The sequence below is a fragment of the Rhinolophus sinicus genome, chromosome 5, assembly GCF_057876585.1.
Source record: "Rhinolophus sinicus isolate RSI-liver-muscle chromosome 5, RSI-T2T, whole genome shotgun sequence".
Taxonomy (NCBI): Eukaryota; Metazoa; Chordata; class Mammalia; order Chiroptera; family Rhinolophidae; genus Rhinolophus; species Rhinolophus sinicus.
The window spans coordinates 85,185,219-85,208,306 of NC_142505.1; the positions used below are offsets into that span (position 1 = coordinate 85,185,219).

The window sequence follows — 23,088 nt, forward strand, 5'->3', positions numbered from 1 at the left end:
CTACACAATTGCCATCAAATGCAACTCTACTGTATAGCTGTTTTGACAGAGTAACAATTAAATATAAAAAAGTTTTAGACCTAATAATTTGGAGTTAAATAAAAGACAACCAAGAACAAAACTCTCTATAATATTGATTTAAACTAAAAATTATTTTGTTGGGGGTCGGGGAGGCAAAAAAAAAAACCAAAACAATTTGATCCATTTTGGGAATCCGGCTGAAGAGTAATGGTCTTAAGTCTAAGCAACAGTGGGGGAATTTAATTTCCAAATCTTCATCTCCCCCGTTCAGTAGGAAGAACTAATAGTATTAACAGAAGGCACTCATTACATTTGCCTTAACAAGACTTATATTTATAAACTTAATTGAAAAAAGCAAAAAAGATACTATCCAAGGATCACAATGAAAATATTCTACAACAATTTGTTAAGTTTGAAAACCCAGCCCAAAACTAACTAGTAATGAGTGTATTCCTCCAGCAGATTATTAATGAAGAAAAACATATTTATGTGGCTCCAGAGATTAGAAATCAGGATCTTCTTGTAAGAAATATATTTTATTATTTTAACCTCCTTTTATAATTGAAAATCACTATTTTGAAAATTGCTCTAAAAAAGAATCACTATTATGTCAGCTTGGCACTTCTTTTTCAGTCTGAAAATTTCCCCTTTTAAGAAAGGCAACATTTTCCTCCCCATGTGGTACGTTTCTTATAAGTATAACTGAACTTTGTCCAGAATCAGAGGCAGTTTCTTCAGAAATAGCCAATGATCAACATACAAGACACAGTAGTTTCTTACAGATTCTCTGGCAAGAGAGTACAACAATAGTAACCGAATAAACTTAATACAAGAAATAATGTTTTAACTCAAAGTAAACTGCTTTGCATTGAATCGCATTTTTCTGATTCTAAACCAGATGACTTCTATTCTTAAAATTTAGGATAAATTAAGAATGCAAATCACAATCAGACCCTAGTTAAAGAAAAGAGGACGCCGAGAACAGTGATTTAGCAAAAGTAAACTCAACAACACAGTTAAAATTAACTGGGAAAATTTTAATTAATAAGCATCAAATGTACTTTACATTGATAACTGCAATACTGAAACTGAGACATTGTAAGTATTTTTCTCAGAAAACGTTAATGATTTTCTTTTTTCCTGGGAAACATGGAGATTCAACTATGAGCGTTAATGGAGCCAGTCTAGGTCATAGTAGTGTAGTCAGCGCTACTACAGGAACAGGTGTTCACATTTCATGTCTACAATAAGGTAGACTGTGCGCTTCTTGTATCGCAAAATTTTAGCAAAAATCCCAAGAGATAATTGAAAGGAATGTCAAATTTTTGAAATGCAAACTCATAAACTCTACATTGGGATCACTTTTTTGCTTGAAGTGCATCTGACTTGAGAATACAGGCAATTTTTCTTTCCTAATTCCTTGGAAAAAATATTTCTGCAATAAGTCTAGTATCTTCTTTACTATGACTGCATTGTTGTTAAGAAAAATTATCAGCTCTGTGGTTAGTTTCCCACAGTTGATAAAAATCTATCAAAAACATAATTTACGAGGAAAAAAGTTGTTTTTTAAAGGCTGCAGGAACAGGAAAGAAATAGCACTTCTTATTTGTATAAGCACAAACACTTAAAGCTAGTTATACTGCAGGTAAATCCAATACAGTATTCAAAAGTTCTATAAAAATGAACAAAAGATACACATTTACTTCCATTGTTCCAATAGTCAAATGTTAGATCTGCATGAGAGTTGCACTGTAGCAGTTTGCTGGTCCAATTTAAGAGTCCGAAGTCCTTTTCGTGTATTTGGCCCAATGATGTCCACATCCCAGATAAATTCAGTTCAAAAAATGGAAATTAGGGCAAAGACTCCGTATAACAAAGCACAAGGATATGCTATTAGAAGTTGCTGTCCTTCCATGGCTAATGCAGAAATGAAAATTTTGGAAGCAGAAAAACTACACCATCCAATGATTCCAACAGTGAGAAGGACTCCTACCATTCCTCTGTAACCAACAAGGAAAAAGAAGGCGGACAAAAAAAGAAAGATTAGTTATGTAAGAATACTAACTACAATAAGCAATTCTAAAGAAAGCATTTTAAATCCACATGTAGACATCTGCAGGACTAATCAAGATTTCCCCCCCCAAATGTTCAAATGTACTTTACAGTGAATTCGAAGATGCTGAATTATTCCATGTGATAAAAGCTCGTTTATCAATACATTTTGCGCCTTTTAGCACAGGATTTCTCAACCTTCACACTACTTAAGTATGGGCCGGATATACTTTTGTTGTAGGGGGGTTTCTGTGCATTGTTAGGATGTCCATAGCATCCCTGGCTTCTAGCCATAAGGTACCAGTAGCACCCCTGTCCCCGACAGTTGTGACAACCAAAATTGTCTCCAGGTATTGCCAAATGTCCCCTAGGAGCAAAATTGCCCCAGGCTGGAAACCAGTGTTTTAGTAGAAAATATCTTCTATAGAATTCAAATGTAAATATATCAATCTCAACAAATGAAAAGAGTGAAGCAGTTTCTACACTAGAAATCTGAAGCATTTTTATCGAAAGTAGGAACACTGTAAAGCCATCATCTTGCCAAATCTCTGGTATCAAATAGTTGATATATGCTCTTCTCTCAAACCTCCGTTTCAGCTTTGTAAGTTTAACAAAGCCGGGTCACTGGTCAGCCCTGTCCAGCACATGCCACAAGGAGGAGCCTGACTGCTGAGGGCACCGTCGCACTGGCCAGGAGCAGGAACTCTATCAGCAGTAATTTTCACCTTTCTTTTTAACGATACCTAAGTTCTTCTCTAAAAATCACACATATTTAAAGCTGCTTACAACTATATCTGAGAACACAATAGGCCGGTAACAGCCTCATGCCAAAAAAAAAAAAAGTTTCATTTTCAGTTAAAAAACTGCCAAATAGAGAATATGTTTATTATTCATTCACTACTACATGCCCAACATCTTCAAGAAATCAGATATAGTCTAATCTGAAAAATATCAAAAAGAAAGTAAGTTTAATTTTTAACTTCACTTTTCCATGCTAAATTTAACATTTAAGTTAACAATCACCACTCTTCAATTTGTTTAGTGACACTGGTAAATGAACACAAAACTAGTGAAATTCTTTTTCATAGGTAGAAGCTGAGATGGTATAAAAGATGTCAAAGTTTATTCTCAGTTCCACTGTTCATCACTGAAAAGCATGCAGCCTCACGCACAAGAGGCACTTCTAACGTTTGCTGGATCAGTGATTTAGCTCATACTGATGGGAAGGTAAATCCTACTACACAGAATTGGTCAATAGACACCCAAAATCAAAATCAGTACTTACTGCAACGAAAATATCACTGCAAAGCTGGAAAGTAGGATCATGGGAAGAAGACAATATCCAAGGACACTTGCCACACAACCAAATGAAACACCTGTCATACTCATTAAGTTTAATAAACAAAACATTCCTAGACATCCAATTGCACTGATTCCATATACATAGCCAAACTGGATTTTGCCAGCCTATGGATAAAGAAAAGATTACAGGTTAAAGGGCAAAAAAATAAGTTACTTTTGGCCTTATTTCACCCAAAATGGTACATGTAGAAGATATTCAATTTATGAGCATCAAAGTCTACAGAGATAATCTATTTTTTACGCAGAAGTAGAACACTGAGCAGACTGACTTTTACATCTTTCTTAAGAAGTTTAAAGTATCACCTTGCAACACAAAGATATTTGTTTTTTCATTTTCCAGTTAGCATCTGAGCTTGGCACAGAATTCAACATATAAAGATACAAAATCGTGGTACAATCACCTAAAGCAGTAGACTTCTAAAAAGAAATCTCGCTGATTTTAAGCAAATAAACTAGAGACAAGATGGAAAGTCATTCAGAATGTTTAGACAATAGCTATTATCACTTGAAAGCACCTCATTCCACCAAAACTGCCTCAGAGCAAGTTAGTCTTATGCACAGATGTAGCTATAATCTTTAGGTATGATCTTTTAAACAGCAGAAATCATTTTGTCATTTCGCTTTACATGTTAGAGGAGCTAGGAGAAAGCAAGCCAGGATAAGCAGGAGGCCAGGGTTTTGTAGGAAGGAGAGAGAAGAAAACTGAATAACAACCAGGCAAGAGGAATATAATGGAAGATATTTTTTTCTTTTTTTTTTTCCAAATTGTGTGTTGATTTATAAAGTTCTTTGACCAAAAATAAACACACACACACACACACTCACTCAGGACAGTTAAGGTTAGCTAACTTGGAGTTACAGTACCATTAGTAAAGTTATGTGAAACATCGTATCACTGTATTCAGGTCACACTATCATTAAAACTCACTCTACAGAGAAGCCTTCAAAACGTTCCTGGTTTGCCAGATTTTTGACATAAAGCTCAGTCACGAGAATGCCTCCACAAATTCCGTTAAATGGAAAACTCTTTGGGATTTTGTTAAGATTCAATGTTTATTTGTAAATATTTGATTGAGAATACAGAAGTTTGAAAGGCTCAGCTGAGTTCATTGATAATTCACTCATGTAATAATAAAATCTCATGCTTGCACAGTGCTTTAAACTTCTCAAAGTGTTCTCACATAACCTGTCTTGCTTAATGTCCAAAACAATCTTGTTCGGGGGCAAGCAAAGAATTCTCTATCAGAGGGAGTGGAGATTAAAAGACTTCCTCACGGAGAGAGTAGAAGCATGGAGCTCACGCCCAGCTTTTCTGACTAAAAACTTCATGTTCTATCCATTTACAGATATAAGATAAAGTTGAAAAAAAATTAACAATTGTCTTTACAACTTTTCATTTTCAATATGCTTTAACATTCTTAGGGAGGTGGGATAGGGACTAAAACCTCTTGTCTTTTAATATTTCAATTATTAAAAGTCAAAACAATGTACAGAAAAGTAACCACCCGCACCATTACAAGAAAACATTATCCAAGGTCTGGATATTTAAATTAAAAAAAAAAAAAAAGCAATAGACTAAAAAATTTTGTCAATCTCATAAAAGAAGGAATTTTGATGAAGAAATAATGCCACATGTTATTTATTATTTATTTTTTGTTTTCCCCTAACAATTGGACCACTTCTTGGAACAAGAAATGATTTCTTAATATACTGTATTATTATCAATGGAGAAGTGATGAATAGGTATAAATTCAAGCAACTCAATACTGTTCAAAACACATCAAAGACTTGATGTACAAGCAATCTCATAAATGGCTCTTGGTGGAACATTTAAAGATTGTTCTGTAATCTCACACTAAGAGTTGAAACTAAAATCTTACCAGTAACAACGTGGCTCCAAAGGCAAGGCAAAAAACCATGGGTCCGGCCAAATCAGTCTCATTCATGATGCTGCCATCTGCTACTTTTAATGGATGTAACACTGTTAGTGTTTTTTGCCAGATGTGGTCAAAATTGATACCTAATTCTGAAGGAAAAGAAAATAAGGAAGTCAAGTAGGACTTGGAATATACCTTTAGTTTACCAGAATCTATGCTAGAACAGGAGACAAAATGAAACAGCCAGCATCAAAAGACGATCCAGAAATACCAGATATTATTTGGATGAGTCCTCAACACCAGTCTTCTTTGACTGTGGTGTTTATTCCACAAATATCTGATTTCTGGTTTGGTGTTAGAAAATGGTATATGATGGCACAGACACTGTCAGCTAGTACTGCATAGAAAAGACTATATGAGCAGGGCTAATAGTAAGGGATCCTTTACTTGGGGCTTCAGGAACACCTGGAGGCCCCACGAAATTTTATACAAAACTATGTCTCTATGCATATGTGTGCATTTTTCTAAGGAGTGTATTCATAGCTTTCATTAGACTCTCAAAGGGTATCGAACTAAAAAAAAAATGTTCTAAACTACTGCTCTAGGGTTTTGGAATACAATTTGAAAACCACCATACTTTACAGGGATGTTACTAGTTTTGTCAGCTTATTTCTATGATGACTAATCAATACCATGCTATTTTCTTTCATTTCTTCCACTGATAGATTTTAATTGATAATATGAAAAGTCAATGCTAATATATTGACATATCTTATTATCACTTTTAAAGATCTAATAAAAATCTGTTCTCCTCTGGCTCAATGTGGTTTATACACAATCTGTTCAAAATGGGTCACTTAGAAAACATTTTCTACATTATTCTTTTAAAGGAAAGCATAACTTCTCCAAACTAAGGTTTATTTTCACTGACCAGCTGGATACTATAAAGTACGATCAGATGTCGCAACCAATCCTACCTTCTAATAAAGGTGGCTCATCCTCAAAGTTGGTTCCATAAAATGGCTGGGGAGTGGCTGGAGTGTATGTCTGAGCTGGCTGGAAAATCTGTCCGGTGTATGGCTGTTGTGGATGCATCATGTCCGGAGGGACAAACTGCCCTTGCTGCGAGTAGTCATAGCCAGCATACTGTCTGTAAATCAAAGTTAGTTACATTTCTCAGAATTACGTCAACCCCCAACAGCTGATATCCCTGACAGCTAGAAAATCTTAGTCATGCAATTCCTAGGATATGCACTTTGCCAGTTTTTGTAAATGATGGCTGAAATGATTACTAGAACCAATGTGATTATTACAATAAGTAGTCTGTGTTTTATAGAGAATCTTCCTGATGATGCCAACACTCACTCATGCAGCACTTGAGCATTTTATAAATTATTCAACCTTTTAACATTAGGCCAACAAATGAAAACTCAAAAATCTTGTCTATTTTTCCCCCTTAGTGAGTATATATAATATAAAGATAGCTGTGAAGTAAAATTTATCTCTAAGACTATGAATGAAAACTTAGGATGAGAGACTTTGTACGTTATGTAATTTTCCATTGTAATTTGGATCTCTATTGAATGAAAAAAATCATTCTTCTTTACTCTTTGTAGTATGTTTTTTACAAGTGGGTAAATGTCTTTAAGAACAACCATCAATTTCAAACCAGAGTGGAAAAATTAAGCTTCTTTTTTTGTGAAAGCTTCTGGATATAACAAAACCTTATTAGTATGCCTTGAATTTGAATATATATATATATATATATATATATATATATATATATATATATACACACACACACACACACTTTTTTTTTTTTTTTTTTTTTTTACTACAGGACTTTATTGGGGAACAGTATGTACTTCCAGGATTTTTTCCAAGTCAAGTTGTTGTCCTTTCAATAGTAGTTGTGGAGGGCGCAGTTTAGCTCCAGGGCCAGTTGCTGTTGTTAGTTGCAGAGGGCGCAGCCCACCATCCTTTCGGGAGTCGAACCAGCAACCTTGTGGTTGAGAGGACGGGCTCTAACCAACTGGGCCATCTGGGAGCTCAGTGGCAGCTACCGTGTTCAATCTTAGTTGCAGGGAGCAGAGCCCACCATCCCTGTGAGAGTCGAGGAGTCGAACTGGCAACCTTGTGGTTGAGAGCCCACTGGTCCATGTAGGAATCGAACTGGCAGCCTTTGGCGTTAGGAGCACGGAGCTCCAACCACCTGAGCCACCGGGCCAGCCCTGAATAGTGTTTTTAATCTTTCAAAGTAGTTGTACACCTATTGTTTCATTTGGTATGTGCTAAAATCCTGCATTTTAGAGGGAGAGACCTTACCATGGCTACTTTAGTGATGAAAAAAGGGAACAGAAGGATACTGAAGTAATATCTTTAAACAATTGTTTCACCATGTTCTGAAAAACTATGACATCTGTCAATGGGACCAATCTAATTACATAGTAAGAAATACAGAAGTAATTACTTTAAAAGGTATTTTTAAAATCAGACCTGAGAAGACTTAGAGAGCTTTTAGTCTAATTACCTTTTAAAATTTTATAGTTCCCTTTTAGATAAATATAAAAATTTAATGACCTCCATTAATGTTATTTGAGATTTTAAAATAAATCTAAATTTTAAATTGAACATCTTGATTAGAAGCAAATCAAAACAACGATAAATTTTCAACCTCACATACATAGCCTTCTGGAAATTCCAATGGGGTTCTCAAGACTCACCACTAGTCCAATCCATGCTGAAAAAAAACACTGTTTATTTTGCTGGCTATATAATAATATAGAATTCACTGAAGCATTATTTTAATAGCAAAAACCAGAAAACAAAGGAAACAACTATAGTAAATAAGCTGAGATATGGGCATAGATTACTATGTAACTGCTAAAGGAAATGAGACAGTGGTATGTGTGCTAATAAGGAATGATAATCAAGAAATATTCAGTGGAAAGGAAAAAACGAATGTTCAGAATAGTATACATCATATACACCCGTTGTGACTGTGCTTTTTAGGATACTACCTATATCTATATCTATATACCCATGTCTATATATATCATTATATAGGTAAAGGGACCTGGGAACAGGAAACAGAAGACTTAATTTTCACATTATACACTTTTGTACCTTTAAAAATGAAGTACATTTAATATTTATTAAAATTAATCCTCAAATGTTATATGTAATATATAGGTGTCTATCAACTACTGACAATACCCAAAACCATAACTAATGACCTTTTTGAAGATTACTGTTAAAGCACTGTTACAAGTGTTTAATGTGAATTATTTCATATTATCTTCATTGCAACTCAAAGAAGTTGATTTTATCATCCTTCCCATTATAAAGATGTGAAAACTGATATTTGGATTAAAATGATTTGCCCATGTGGTAGATTAAAAACTAGACTTTTTGACTCTTAACAACTGTAATAAAAATCACTCCCAAATCCTACTTTACAGAGACGCTGTAATATTTTTTCTGTAAATGCATTTCCCCATTCATTTTGGTTTGCAAATATGTTGATTTCTATTTACACAAACACATACCCCACAGGGATAGCTGATTGAACTAAGACAAAAACTCACATTTTCTGATTTAATACAATACGTTATTGTGTTGATCACTGTTTGGATATATCCTAAATCCCCATCTGAGTTTATGAAACAGCTAGAAAAGCGCCATATGAAGGTTTCTCCAATCTGCATAAACAGATTGTATTTTATTTTTTCTCATGGGGGGGGCGAGAGAGAAAATATAAATGTGAATGTATATGCAATAGAAAAACCAAAAAGAATGATACAGATCAGTGATTTTCAAACTCTTAGGACCCCTTTATACTCTTAAACTTTATTACTGAGAATCTCATATGTTTTTTATGTGGGTTATATCCATCAATATTTATATTAGAAATTAAAACTGAGAAACATTAAAATATTTATTAACTCATTTAAAGTAATGATAAATCTATTACGTTATCATAAACATTTTTATTTAAAAATTATTTTAAAAAAATTACTGAGATAAGTGGCATGCTTATATTTTTAACAATCTCATTTATGTCTCGTTTAACAGAAGATAGCTAAAATTCTTCTATCTGCTTCTGCATTCAATCTGTTGTGATATATTGTTTTAGTTGAAGTATCTGAAGAAAATCTAGTGTTGCAGACTTGCAATTGGAAAATTGAGTATTTTTAAGAACCTTTTCAGATTATGAATATTCCTTTTGATATTATATTAAAATTCAAAGCAAAGTGGTAGTTGTTTTAAGTTGCAACATGGAAACTGGAGCAATACTAATGAAATTTTTATACTGTTGCATATTAGAATACATCCGTTTTGCACTTTGAAAGGATCTTTTCTTTACTCATGTACAACTTATAAAATCATACATTGGCCATTTAGAAAATATTAGTATGAGTTATGCAGATCTTCCAAATATTGACACATTTAATATTAATACATACATAAATTTAAAAATCACATTTGTTACTATCATTACTGATCTCATCAGAAAAAAATGATTACTGGGAAATGGATAAGTTCAGTTATGGATGCAAGTTTTCCAAAATCCTCATTTTTGCCTGAAAACTCTAATTTTATCATTGGCCACACATACCGTTAATTGTTTTCCTTGAATTAACAGGCTCACTTCATTCATTTTTGAGAAAATATCTGCCAAATACTCAAGACTGAATAACCATAATTTGTAGGTCAGTTGTTCTTTCCAATAAAAATGGTTTCCATGAGAAAGCGGGTGATTGAGTTTGAGAAATCGCACAGGAGCTTTTCCGAGAGATAATCATTGTACTTCAGTATGAAGTAGAAGTGCTTTATGACTGTTTCCCTCTTTATCACAGAAAATGTTAAAAATGTGTGTATTCAAGGGTCAGAATATAATAAAATGATAATTCTTACTGCTTCCTCAAGGGCATCCTTAAATGAAATTGATTCCCCCGACCCACCAACAAGTGGGTGGCAATAAAGAATACAATGATTACTAGAACAATTTGATGCCATTGTCTTAATTCATGTTCAGGTACCAGCAGTTTTACCAACCACTGCTTTCCCAATTATCAGTGTGTCTTAGTCTTGTGATGAAAATAGTTTTGACTTTCAAGACTCTCTGAAAGGTCTCAAGGACGGTTGGGGGTCTGCAGTCCACACTTTAGAATCCCTGATACAGACGCATAAATCTCACATCAGGAAGAGGAATATAGCAAGCGAATCACAGCTTCAAAGGTGGCACTATTATTCCTTCTTCAAGATTCAAGGTGAGAAAGAATACCATAGAATTTTACTATTTTCCTTTTCTGGCATGACCTGGTCAGGAAAATTCCTGAGTCACCCCTGCTAGTTTTAAATTAAAACACAGCATAGTAGACATGATCTTTATAGGCTAAATCAACATTTTAACAGCAGAAAAAGCAGCAGATACCCGTAGTAAACCTGCTGCAGCACTCAGTACCAACAACAAACACAAAGCCTCCTAATATACTGGGTTGGCTACTTAAGCTCATGAAAATCCTTAGAGAGTCCATAAAGGTATTATCTGTTAAGTCAAAGATGGAAAAAAAAATTCTAGCTTTCAACACTTTAAAAAATTATGTAATTGTGTGATTGGACTGCATTTTATAGGCATATCTAGAATACAGTGTGGGTCCTGTCCAAATATGACATTCATAAAACTCAACACATTAAGATCAAACAGCCCTTAATTTTTTCTTTGTATTTTTGTTGTTGTTTTTGTATGAATATATGAATGATATTTATAAAGTACCCATAAAGGAAACTATGTAAAATGTTAAAGCTGACTCCACAGGGGAAATGCAAAACTATAGACTAATAATAAGTCAAACTTGAAGACAGTCTAAGTCATATGCTAGTCGAACCTAGATTTTCATCAACAGCTGATCTTTGTTACCAAATTAGCAACACAAACAAAATATTATTTGATAAACTGAGATGGACATTTAAAATGCCATTAGGTTGCAGATCTAACTGAAGGCACATATAGAATTAGAAGAGGCCAAATTTTTTTTTTTTTTTTTTTTTTTTTAAATAAAACTCAAATGGGGCCGGCCCGGTGGCTCAAGTAGTTAGAGCTCCATGCTCCTAACTCCGAAGGCTGCAGGTTCGATTCCCACATGCGCCAGTAGGCTCAATCACAAGGTTGCCAGTTCAACTCCTCAAGTCCCACAAGGGATGGTGGGCTCCGCCCCCTGCAACTAAGATTGAACACAGCACCTTGAGCTGAGCTGCCGCTGACCGGATGGCTCAGTTGGTTGGAGCGTGTCCTCTCAACCACCAGGTTGCTGGTTCGAGTCCCGCAAGGGATGGTGGGCTGTGCCCCCTGTAACTAGCAACGGCAACTGGACCTGGAGCTGAGCTTCACCCTCCACAACTAAGACTGAAAGGACAACTTGAAGCTGAACGGCACCCTCCACAACTAAGATTGAAAAGACAACAACTTGACTTGGGAAAACATCCTGGAAGTACACACTGTTCCCCAATAAAGTCCTGTTTCCCTTCCCCAATAAAATCTTTAAAAAAATAAAAATAAAAAAATTAAAAAAACTAAATAAATAAATAAAATAGAAGCCAGAGTGAACTACAAATTTAAAAAAAGAGAAACTCAGAAACCCAGCTATTACTGCTAATACATTAGGCATTTTGTTTTCCTAAGCATCATCTATAAACTAATATTCATTACATGGCAGTAATGGTTATATTAGCACCTGGAACAAAACATCTTTATTAGCACTGAAGCAATGCTTACTGGTACATAATTTGGTTGGAATGGAATTGTGAGAATAGTTAGCAAGAGAATATCTAAACTGCTCTGGAAAACTGAAATGAGATAAATGGAATGATAAGTTACACCTTTAAGTGATGCCAACATGGACAGAATAGGAAAGAAAGTCAGAGACAGATAAACCTAGGAGGTTGCAATCTAAATGGAATAGTTCTGCTGTTCCAAACATCAATATAATTTAGTTAAAAACAGGCCTGCACCCAGCGCAGATTTTCCAAAGCCCTATGGCTGCACTCTGTCCAATCTTATATTCATTTGCCCTTTCATGCACAGGACAATCACAAAAAATATATATTTAAGTAAATAAATGAATGAAAATTTCTCAACATGATTTTTCTAATTCTGCCCAATTGACTGACCAAAAGAGATAAATCCTCAATGATATATAGTTGAGAATTTCTCAGAAAGGAAGAACGTGACTTACAGAGAGAATTTTTTACATGCTCAGTCCTATAGTTCACTGTTAAGTTTTAGGGAGGGGAAAAAGCCTTAGAATATATTGCAGTAAGCAGATTCAAGGGGTAAGTTGTAACTAGTAGAACCTATCCAAGACAGACCAGACTATGGGTCTCAATTTGATTTCTGCTTTGTTTTTTAAATTCTTGGACACTTCCATTCAGATTTATTAATTCAAAGATGTTCTAGTACTACACGTTTCTCTCAGACTGACTGGGCACACTCATTCCTTGCCCTCATCCTGGGATAGTCTTCATGAGGTTAATTCACAGCCCATAGATGAACATCAGACACATCAACTGTCTGAAGTTATATGCACATTTATGTGGGATGTCTGAGTGCATGCACGTTTCTCAGAAATAGGCCCATAATTTTCAATAGATTTTAAAAAATTTATTGGGCTGACATTGGTTAGTAAAATTACATAGGTTTCAAGTGTACATTTCCATAATACATCATCTATACATTGCATTGTGTGTTCACCACCCCGAGTTCATTAAATTCTCAAAGGGGTAGCGGACCATCTAAAAAAGGTTAAGCAACCCAGGTATAGGAAACTCCTTCACTGGATAGGAAGCTGATAAGATTATCTTTAAGGTCCTAAGAAACTTAGGATATGATGTCCTAGAGGAGATTGGTAGAAAACCTTCAGTTACTGTACTTTTGCCGCAAATACCAGGGATTATTTAAAAAATCATTTTTTTTTAACAGTTCAAGACTGAAAGGTTTTGAGTGCCCCCTTTTCTGCAACTGGCAACTTGTGTGTACTGACCAAAAGCTTTTGCTGTAATAATAAAAATGACCATCGACTGCTCTATGAAAATCACCTGATGGTTCCTAACAGGAAGCTTACACTGTTAAACAGTGTCACTGAGCACTTTCAATTCATGTTGAGAAAGTCTCCAAGTTGGACTATTTTAACTACTAAAAAAGCCATTAAAGGATTTTAATTTTTAACTGGTCCTGTGGACTAAACCGCCTGTCTTCTAGGTACCTGAACTCCTATCTGTACCTTAAAGGATGTAGAAATACTTCTACTAGAAAAAGTTCTTCAGCGATCCACTTTTCCACCAACAACACATCTGAAGACATTGCATAGAAGCCATCAAACTCTAAATAGGGCAAGCCCTTCAAACCTAAACCAGTGTCCCAGATCGCTCCAGAGGAAGGAAGATGATGAAAAATCACATCCTGAAAACGGACACGTTCACACACTCAGTTTCAGGCAGAACCAAACATTCTGGATACCAAGATTTCCCTGCTATCTTGACTAAATAAATTCTCGAAGTTGAAAAGTTACTTGCTATAGGGTCCTCCGCTTCCTCCATAATCATAGGACTGCTGTGACTGGTCATCGATGCTGTAACTTGTCTGGTAGAAATCCGTGTTTAAGTTATCAAAGCCTGACATTGCAAATGATCTGCAACAGAAGAGAAACGGCAAATAATTGCTTACGCCCAGGTCCTAGTTAACTCGTTCCTGATACTTTGCTTAAGCAAATACCCCCAGAAGGCAGCAAACATTTCCTCGGAAATTTTGGGAAGCAGCATTTGGAGGGTGGGTCGGGGACGGGGGTGCTAAGGAAATGACTACTGTCTTAAATTAAGGCCTGGGAAGACACCTCCACTTCAAGGTACTGATATGCCTTGGGTTAGAAGCAGGGTCGTGGGAGGAGTGGTTCCAGGGGGCCTGAAATATCAACCACAAAGACGATTTCTCACCTCGGGGCGGGACTTTACAACTGACAACTCCGCTGCCACCTTGCAAAATAAGGCCTGGGCCTGCCAGGTCAGTGCAGACTCCCCAAAGGCCGCGCCTGCGGTGCAGGGGCCGCGTCACAGCAAGAGCTTGAAAGGGAGCGAGAGTCCGAGGAAAGGACCGGGCGCAGAGCCGAAAGGTGGCAATAAGCCGCGCTGCACAGGTATGGGGCAAAGCAGGACAGTGAGCCACGGGCCTGGGTCACTCACCAAAAGCAAAGGCGGTGGCAGTAGCTCCGGCAGCCCCAAATAAGCCCCACCCTCGGCTTAAGACTCTGAACTGGCCGGGTTGCTACGTGTTACAGGCCAAAGAACCGCTTCCGGGGCACACTCGCTTGCGCAGGCGTGTTGGCAGATTTTGCGCTCCCGGTTGAGCGCCGAGGGGCGGGGGAGCCTGATTTGGTGCATGCGCAGTATGGACCAATGGGAAGAGGGGGGAAAATACTTCCGGTAGCTGTTTAGCGGTGAAGACGGAAAAGGCGGAGAAGCACAGGCGCAGTAATTGTTAGTCATTATTTGGGAGGAAGGAGAATTCCTTAGTAGGAGGGCCCGGAGGAAGACGTGCAAGCGCTGAAGTGGAGCGGACGGAGCCTGCCTCCTGCTCCACCAACTAGCGAGCGTCGCTCTCTCTGGACTCACTGTGACTCAGGCACTGTGATAAGTTTATTATTTATCTTTACCCCCTAATGAGATGCTTACTGTGTTTTTATTTCTCCTTTTATAAGTGAGGCTGTTAAGTGTTCGTGTAATAATATCGAATGCAGTGTTAGCACGAGCTGTACTAACTGCTGGGGTTACGGGGGTTACAATAGTGAACACGAACCGGATGGGGCCGCCCACCTGGAGTTGGTAAAGGAGGCGGTGATCAGATACAAACAAATACGTGTGAAATGGTTACTAGTATTCTTATGGGCGCCATGATTCTTTGGAAAGGTGTAATGTTTATCTGGGATTAAGAACCTGGAGAGCCACTACGAGAAGGTGGTGATCAAAAGGGTGACGAGGAGTTAATTGGAGAAATGGGGGAAACCGGAAAAGGGAAGGGAAATGGAGGGGCGGAGAAGAGCGCGAATGTTTCAGGCAGAGACAACAGCCTGCGCGAGGAAGGCCTGGGATGGGGGGAAACACTGCGTAAGGAAAGGTGTAAATCAGGGTTTCGCAGCCTCTGCACTGTTAACATTTTGGTCCAAATGATTCTTTGTTGTATGGGGCTGCCCTGTGCGCTGTGGGATTTTTAACAGCATCCCTGATGCCAGTAGCCTACCCCTGTCCACCTTGTGACAACTGAAAATGTCTCCAGACATTTCAGAATGTCCTTTGGGCAAATTCAGAGTTTGGAAATCATGGTTCTAAATGAAGCCAGGGTGATTGGAGGAGCAAGTGAGTGAAGCCACAAAGGAGTTGAGGCTGGAGCTACAGGCAAGGACCAGGCAATAGTGTCTTGTTGGATGTTGGTGTTGGTCCTAAAGGAAGAGGGAAACTGGTGAATGGTATGAGCTTGTTTCTTTAAAAAAAAAAAAAAAAAAGAAAGAAAGAAAGAAAGAACAATTTTTGTGGCTATTATGTTAAATCATTTTCTCAAAGTGGAAGAATCCTGACTAACTCCAAATGCCATGGTATTAATCAATGAGCAGAATTGTCTTCAGGATTTCTAGTACTAAAATTTATACTGTAAATCCTTGCATTGTATGGCAGAACCAGAATCCCGTGGTCCTGACAAAAGAAGCCAGGCCATTGCTCTGGGACCAGTTTCCAAAGGAAGGATAAAATTTCACTGGTTAAAATGAAACAAACGAGTAAAAGTAAAACAAACAAAAAAATACTCCCCTCGAAACAAAAATAGCAACAGCAAAAGGACATAAACCAAAAAAACCAAGGACTGTGTTCTAGAAATGAATAGGCAGTTACCCTTTGAGGTTTTCTACTATATCGGAGAATTTCTGAAACTGCTCATCCAAATATTTAATTTACCACCTTTTATAAATCATTTTAGAATTTCTTGATGTGGTACCATTTGCACCACTCTAGGTCGACTGACCATATATCTTGATTTGCTGGAGACAGCCCTTTATCCCATTTTATGCCTAATTGTTCCAGCATAATTAATATTGTTTCCTTTTCGCTCTCAAAAATATCCCTGAGTACAAATTATATGATTGTACTCTTTATAAAGCTACATTATCTAGAAAGCTGAGTTTCTAATTATCAACAATATGCAATAATCTATTACTTTATCTGCTTAGTGACCTTATGGTTGAAAAAAAAAATTCTGGTCTCTGTTGTTTCTTCTGCTCTTCCTATCCAAAAGAGATATTGCTCTCAAATTTGAATAAAATACAAGAATGTAAGCATTAAAAATTAGCTACTTAGGAATGAATTGTTGGATATAGATGTTATTCAGTTGCTTCTGTCTGTGAAATCAGTTGCCGTATTTACTCGATTTTCTTTCCTCTCCAGCCCCTGCCTCAATTGAGAAGCCAAGCAAGAAAATTGAGTTACGTGATTAAATCTTCCACATTGTTTGGCTTTGAAACATAAGCCAAGGTATCCTGCCGAAGCCCCTTGGGGACTTTGAGCCGATCAGTCAATTCCGTGGCTAGTCAGGTAGGCCTTTCTTTTGGAAACTTTTTTCTTTTCTCCCATCCCAGGACAGGCTCCAGCAAGTTATAGTAAAGGAAACTGGAGTACTTGGTAAATGTGCTTCTGACCTCTGTTGAGCCATTGAGCTGGCTTCATTAGGAGTTAAAAGCCTGAACCAGGTCAAGAGAGGATGGAACAGGAAGTGGGCTTGTAACAGCTGCCAAGTCTTTCCCTGGAACCTAGTATGTCAATTACCAAACTTGTAACAAAAAAAGAAGCAACATTTTAATCACAAGTAATACCTTTTAATTACAAACCTGCTAGTATGCCTGCTAACTTCTATATACTTCACAAATGCAAAAAAAAATTTTTAGCATGGCAGTGAAATTGTACTTAAATATTTTAGAATTGCCTTTTTTCACCTCTGTTCTATAGTAAATATGTCATAGGGACTTGTGCCTGAAAATTATGGTTAGAACATGGGTAGTTTTCCCTGACTTTTAGCTATATCCACAAGTATGAAATAAGGTGAGAATTTAGTAGCTGTAAGCATATCATGTCAAATTCCACAATGAAACCTGCTAATTATGGTAAATACCATTGTACATGCCCAAGATCTGTTTCTACTTCCCCTGAATATTAATTATGTAACCCCATATCCCAAATATAACAACTATATTTCCCCAAAATTACCCTTTATTCCTTAGGAAGTTTCCTCATCAAATTCTCCTTCTGTTATTTCAATTATTTTACTTTGAACAGTAAATTATTATTTGGGGAAGACAGATTTGCCTGTAGCATCATTGGATGCTTTTGGACAACTGGTTTTTAAGAGGCAAAGAAAGTTATCCCAATTTAATAATTAATCTTGGGACTTTGACTTCAATATTGTAAGTGCATCATGTTGCCAAAAAACAAAAAAAAATCTTTTAAAGATAATTTTTAAAGCAATGCTCTATTTTCATTGTAGAGATCACAAATACCCTCGTAAATAACAAGTAAAGACGTTTCTAATATTAGGTGAATGAATACTGTGGTTTGGAATTAGAATTTCAGCGATGGTACTAAAAATTCTATATCTCAAATAACTTAACAGAAGGGATAGTGTAAAAAACAGCATCAGAGGACTGGGCTGGAGTGATGGCAGAACCTTTCCTGCCAAAGGTGGAATTGAAGCATTTGAAAAACATAACACCTGTGTATACTTAGTACATGCCAGGCACTGCTCTAAGCACTTCACACCTTTTAACTCAATTACTTTTCCTAACAACCCAATAGGGGAGGTACTGTATATTTGATACATGATGAAACTGAGGAGAGAACCATTAAATAACTTGTCAAACATCATTAAGCCAGGAAATACTAGACCTGAAGTTTGAATCCAGATAGTCTGGCTCCTGATTCCTTGTGGAAAAAGGCAATATTTCTAATGAATATACTACTTTACCTAAAATGTGATTTTTATATATGTATAGAAATCATTGTATATGTTATGTATACATGATATATATAATGGCATATATAATGATGTGTATATGTGTGCACTAAAATTGTAGTTAGTTGATAAATTGTGCCTACGTCCCCAAATGTGTATATATTCAAGTTGATAAAAAAAATTATTTTTGTAATCTTCCCGTTGGGCACATGACAAATCAGCTAATTTTCAAGTTCACCTCATATTAATCATGTAATTTAATTAATAATGGGTAGTGGTTAAGGGTGCGTGTTCTGGAGCCCCTGCCTGGATTTACATTCTCCACCACTTACTAGCCGTGGATCTTCAGTGGGTCACTTAATGTCTTTGTGCCTCACGTTTCCCACGGGTAAGACCAAGACAATGCCAGTGTTCATCTTACATGTTTGCCAGGAGGCGTGTGTGAGATAATGCATGGACGTCTCAATGCCTGAGTACTAAGTATTCAGTGAATGTTGGCAGTTATTATCACTGCTGAATCTATATAGCTACAGAAACAATAGGATTTTGTTAGCAACCGAAATGGACCTTTAAAAACCTACAATGATTGAACTTGAACAAACAACAATTATACACATTCACTCTGATACTTCCCTGGAGATTCTGTAGTATTTGCCTTTTGATAGAGTATATTAAAAATATGCTTGCTTTATCTCCTGTCCCAGATTTCCCAAATTGGGCTTGTCTGCACTGTAAATTTTAGTCTCACAAATATCTTTTGGTATCAGACACTATAGGTTAAGAATCACTCATACGTTGGAGCCGTTGTACTTGAAAATTGTGAACAGTGCTATGCATATTTGATTTTTCTTGGTGTGTTTTGTATTATTCCAAACACTAAAGAAAATATGCTCATCTTTATGCTTTATCTCCCTTTCTCTCTTCTGTTTCCCCAACACGTGGGATTTAATATACCAGGAGACAGTGCATAAGATGAATTATGTTGTGGAAAATATGTTTGTTTGCAAAGAAAAAAAATGGCAGTGTCCTAGCCATGTAAAACCATTGTTGTAGAAATTTTAATATATAATGTTTCTTAAAAATCATACAAGGATCAGGTGTTATTGTACTCAATAAGAAAGCAGCCTAGATATTACTAAAAGTGTGTAAGTTATTACAGTTCCTTCAGGCAATTTACCTTTTATATTTTTCGATTAGAATTCTTCATGACCCTCTCAGTTACAGACACTCCAAGCTACCACTGCTTATCATTACAGTTTAACTCTTTACTGTTATAATGTCATTGTTAAAAATAGAAAACAGTATTTCTAGGGCTAGGCATTGCTGCTCTGGGAGCCTTAAGCCAGATAAATTTAAATACAAACTTAAAACATTCTTGTTTTGACCAGTCCAGGTTCCTGCCCTCTGCTACTGTCAGACCCTGAGCCATCTGCAAGCTCCTAATTGTTGCTCCCGGTTCTTTCAGGTCTGCGTGGAGGGGATATCTCAACATGGACAAACTCGGCAATGAAAGTGAAGCAATACCCGAGAACCAAGTAAAGGTGGAAAACCAAGAACAGCCACAGGATGCGGGAAAGCCAGAAATGGCTTGTGCTCTGGAAGACAAGGAGAAGTTAGAAAAAGAGGAAAAGATAGAAAACGAGGGAAAGACAGGAGATGAGGAAATACTTAATGATAAGGATAAGCCAGAGGAGGGAAAGCCAAAAGAAGAGGGAGAGCCAGAGAGCGAGGGAAAACCAGACAGCCAGGGGAAGCTGGAGAGCCAGGGAAAACCAAAAGAAGAAGGAAATCCAGAGAATGAGGGAAAGCCAGAGAATGAGGGAAAGCCAAAAGAGGAAGAAGAACCAGCCAGTGAACCAAGGGCTGCAGTAAAGCGCCCAGCTGGGGATGATATGCCGAAGAAAGCTAAGAGAAAAACCAACAAGGGGCTGGCTCAGTGCCTCAAGGAATACAAGGAGGCCATACATGATATGCATTTGAGCAATGAGGAGATGATAAGAGAATTTGATGAGATGGCTAGGGTAGAAGATGAGGTGAAGAAAACCAGACAGAAATTGGGGGGGTTTATGTGGATGCAAAAAAGTTTACAGGACCCCTTCCACCCAAGGGGCCCAAGGGAGCTCAGGGGTGGCTGCAGGGCTCCACAAAGGGGCTTTGAAGACATTCCTTTTGTGTAGTGTCCCTGCAGGCATTTGCCAGGCCCTGGGCTATAACCTTAGGCTAATGTTTTGCTTTAGGGTCACTCGCATTATCCAGCTGCAGCCCTCTGTGTTTCAGCAGCAGATTTTCATTCATTGCATGGAAAAATGTCTATGGTGCATTGTAAAACTAAAAAAAAAATAAAAGATTGTAGAACCATATATATGGCATTACTCCATTTTTGTAAAGCTGCAAAAATATTTACCTTGTGATCTATGTACAGAAAACACTGAAAGCTGTGTCGACTAAAAGATTAACTGGTTGAAAAAAAAAATTGTTTTAACTTTGTATTTTGTCTTTTAGAATATACACGTCTAACCTACAGAATTCTAATTTTTCATTTGATCTGATTTTCACATTAATGCCTTGATAATAACAATGTCTCACCTGAGTAGGAGATGAGTCACTAGACGTGAGAGAGGTGACCGTGTAGGAGCCGTGGGGCCCGGCTTACTGTCACCCCTGTGCAGCAGCAGTATACCCTTTTTGTTTTTATTTGTTTATACTTTTAATTTTTTATTGGTTTCAGGTGTACAAAACAATGGGCTAGATGTTTACATCCCTCACAAAGTGATAACTTTCCCAATCACCCTCCGTATCATTCTTTCATTCTTTTCTAAATGTTGGAGAATGCACATTCCCTAAAAGGAGAATGATTACTGTTATAGTTATTAGAACAGGTTATGTCTTAACCATAATACTTTTCATGTACTTAGACCTGACTTTTTGTTATTACGCCTGCTAGTTATAGTACTAATTATAATGCTTTTCCTTAAATGAGGAGGATTTTATTTTAAAACAGGCATGTGAAATCAAACATGATTTTCATTAAATTCTGCAAAGTTGGATCTGGAAGTCAAAGACAAACACATTTTTTGCCTTTTGATTTTACATTAAGCACTCAAGATGTTTTTGACTCTTCTCCTGCAGTCCCAAATTTGCAGAATTGAATGACATTCACAAATCCCCTACTGTCTGAGATAATGAATTTTTCCCTCTGGAAATAATATACACATGTCTTGACTCTTGCTAAGATTTTATTTTAGAAAGATTAATATCACTTAAAAGACTAGTGGATTTTAGGTTCATAAATACCATTTATTTCCTGGACTTTCTCTAAAAGCTCTTCCTGTTAACTCCAAAATTGACTTCTGTACTAAATATTAACACACTCCCCTCCCAATCCCTGGAAATTAAATGTCTCAGCTTCCCACTAAAACAAGGAGACGGCCCTAGGAAATTAACCTGAATTCACTGAGATACCTCTAGAGTGAACAAAAATAGACTAGTCTTCACAGACAAATCAGAACATCAAGTGCCTCAGAAAAAAGACCAAAGCACCTCTCCTTTGACTGGCTTCACATAATGTGAAAATTACAGAGATTAAAACGGACAAGAACCTTGAAATCATTTGTTCACCACCCTCTGACTTTACAAATGAGGATCCAAGGCCAAGAGAAGTGAAGGGGGGATGTATTCTAAAACCTGATTTTCAAGTGCTGCTTGGACATTTCTGACCCTCATAGGGCCCCCAAAGCCACCCAGCCACAGGCTCCTCTGCTCTTGCCAGACGTGCCCCTACCTACTGGGCAAGGCTCCCCACCAGGATAGTTCCCCATCAGCCACACAAGCTATAGCCCACCGAGGGTCCTCAACCTAACTGGTTTTACCTTCCTACAAGCTGCTGAAATTATTCAGACAAATCATATCCCCTCTCACCCCCCATGGGAACTGGCAACCACCCCACCCTGTTGACACTACAAAGTCTGCCTCCCAAGACCCCTGATGGCTCACTCTGGAGTACAACCTCCATGTAGCCCTGCATGGCTTGTGATGTCTTCCTCACAAGGGCTGTGAGTATGTAATTATTAGGTTGATGGAAAAGTAATTGCGGTTTAAAAGGTTAAAAAGAATTGCAGAAACCACAATTACTTTTGCACCAACCTAATAATAAACTGCAATCTCATCTGCCCAGTGTTAGGTGTCATATGTTCAGCCATTCCCTCCTTTACCAACAGGATGAAGAGAACAGACAAGGGATTGGATCACTTTGACTAAGATGGCTGGTGTCAGATTCATCACTATCTTTTTTGTGATGTTCAGATGGTAGATGACAAAGATGAGATGGTAAATAAGTGAGTGATTGTCACCATCTAATTACATTGGAAACTATCAGGATAGCGGTCACATTATATTTACTTCGTGTCCCAACTCTAGGGTATAGAATAATGCTGTGTTTGTGGTATTTATTCATTTATTTAACAAATACTGAGAATTTAATAGTGCCCATCGCTATATTACAACACACAGACTCTGTGTCTGCCTCTTGGTGTTTTAAGCTGGAAGAAGTCTGGTTCTCCCATCTCCCCTGCAGGTTGGATGCAAGCTAGCCATCTTCAGTCATCTGCTTGGAGCAGGAACGCCCCTGTCCCCCAGTGCCTCTGTCTGGATGCAGTCACTACTGAATTTCCATCCGGCCAGCCTTGCTATTCCTTGTTTGTGGACTGGCGGATCCAGACCAGGAAAAGGCTCTCA

At 37.3% G+C, this 23,088-nt stretch overlaps 2 protein-coding genes across 4 annotated transcripts; one reads left to right on the forward strand and one right to left on the reverse strand.

Moving 5' to 3' along the window:
* Nucleotides 1-1,037: 1,037 nt before the first annotated feature.
* YIPF5 (Yip1 domain family member 5) lies at nucleotides 1,038-14,702 on the reverse strand. Of its 3 annotated transcripts, none has more exons than XM_019739071.2 (6): nucleotides 14,550-14,702; nucleotides 13,883-14,002; nucleotides 6,290-6,462; nucleotides 5,316-5,461; nucleotides 3,359-3,540; nucleotides 1,038-2,021 (listed from the first exon to the last, which is right to left on the reverse strand). In XM_019739071.2, exons 2-6 carry the CDS (start codon nucleotides 13,990-13,992, stop codon nucleotides 1,859-1,861), a joined length of 774 nt encoding a protein of 257 aa, XP_019594630.1. In that variant the 5' UTR covers nucleotides 13,993-14,002; nucleotides 14,550-14,702; the 3' UTR covers nucleotides 1,038-1,858. The 3 variants fall into 3 exon arrangements, with proteins under 3 accessions (XP_019594630.1, XP_019594633.1, XP_019594634.1); XM_019739074.3 differs by having other exon boundaries at nucleotides 14,304-14,620; XM_019739075.3 differs by having other exon boundaries at nucleotides 13,887-14,002; nucleotides 14,550-14,573.
* Nucleotides 14,703-14,771: 69 nt separating this feature from the next.
* LOC109451121 (uncharacterized) lies at nucleotides 14,772-20,714 on the forward strand. The gene is made up of 3 exons (XM_019739076.3): nucleotides 14,772-14,988; nucleotides 16,797-16,943; nucleotides 19,820-20,714. The coding sequence occupies exon 3, from the start codon at nucleotides 19,845-19,847 to the stop codon at nucleotides 20,529-20,531; it is 687 nt and encodes a 228-aa protein (XP_019594635.3). The 5' UTR covers nucleotides 14,772-14,988; nucleotides 16,797-16,943; nucleotides 19,820-19,844; the 3' UTR covers nucleotides 20,532-20,714.
* The last annotated feature ends 2,374 nt before the right edge of the window (nucleotides 20,715-23,088 follow it).

Excerpts from the sequence above, each read along its gene's own strand:
- YIPF5 (XM_019739071.2), bottom strand. The coding sequence starts at position 13,992 with ATGTCAGGCTTTGATAACTTAAACACGGATTTCTACCAGACAAGTTAC. Across the intron at positions 5,462-6,289 it reads TGAGCCACCTTTATTAGAAG|AATTAGGTATCAATTTTGAC; the intron begins GTAGGATTGGTT and ends CTTTTCCTTCAG. Across the intron at positions 2,022-3,358 it reads GCAGTGATATTTTCGTTGCA|AGGAATGGTAGGAGTCCTTC; the intron begins GTAAGTACTGAT and ends TGTTGGTTACAG.
- LOC109451121 (XM_019739076.3), top strand. The coding sequence starts at position 19,845 with ATGGACAAACTCGGCAATGAAAGTGAAGCAATACCCGAGAACCAAGTA.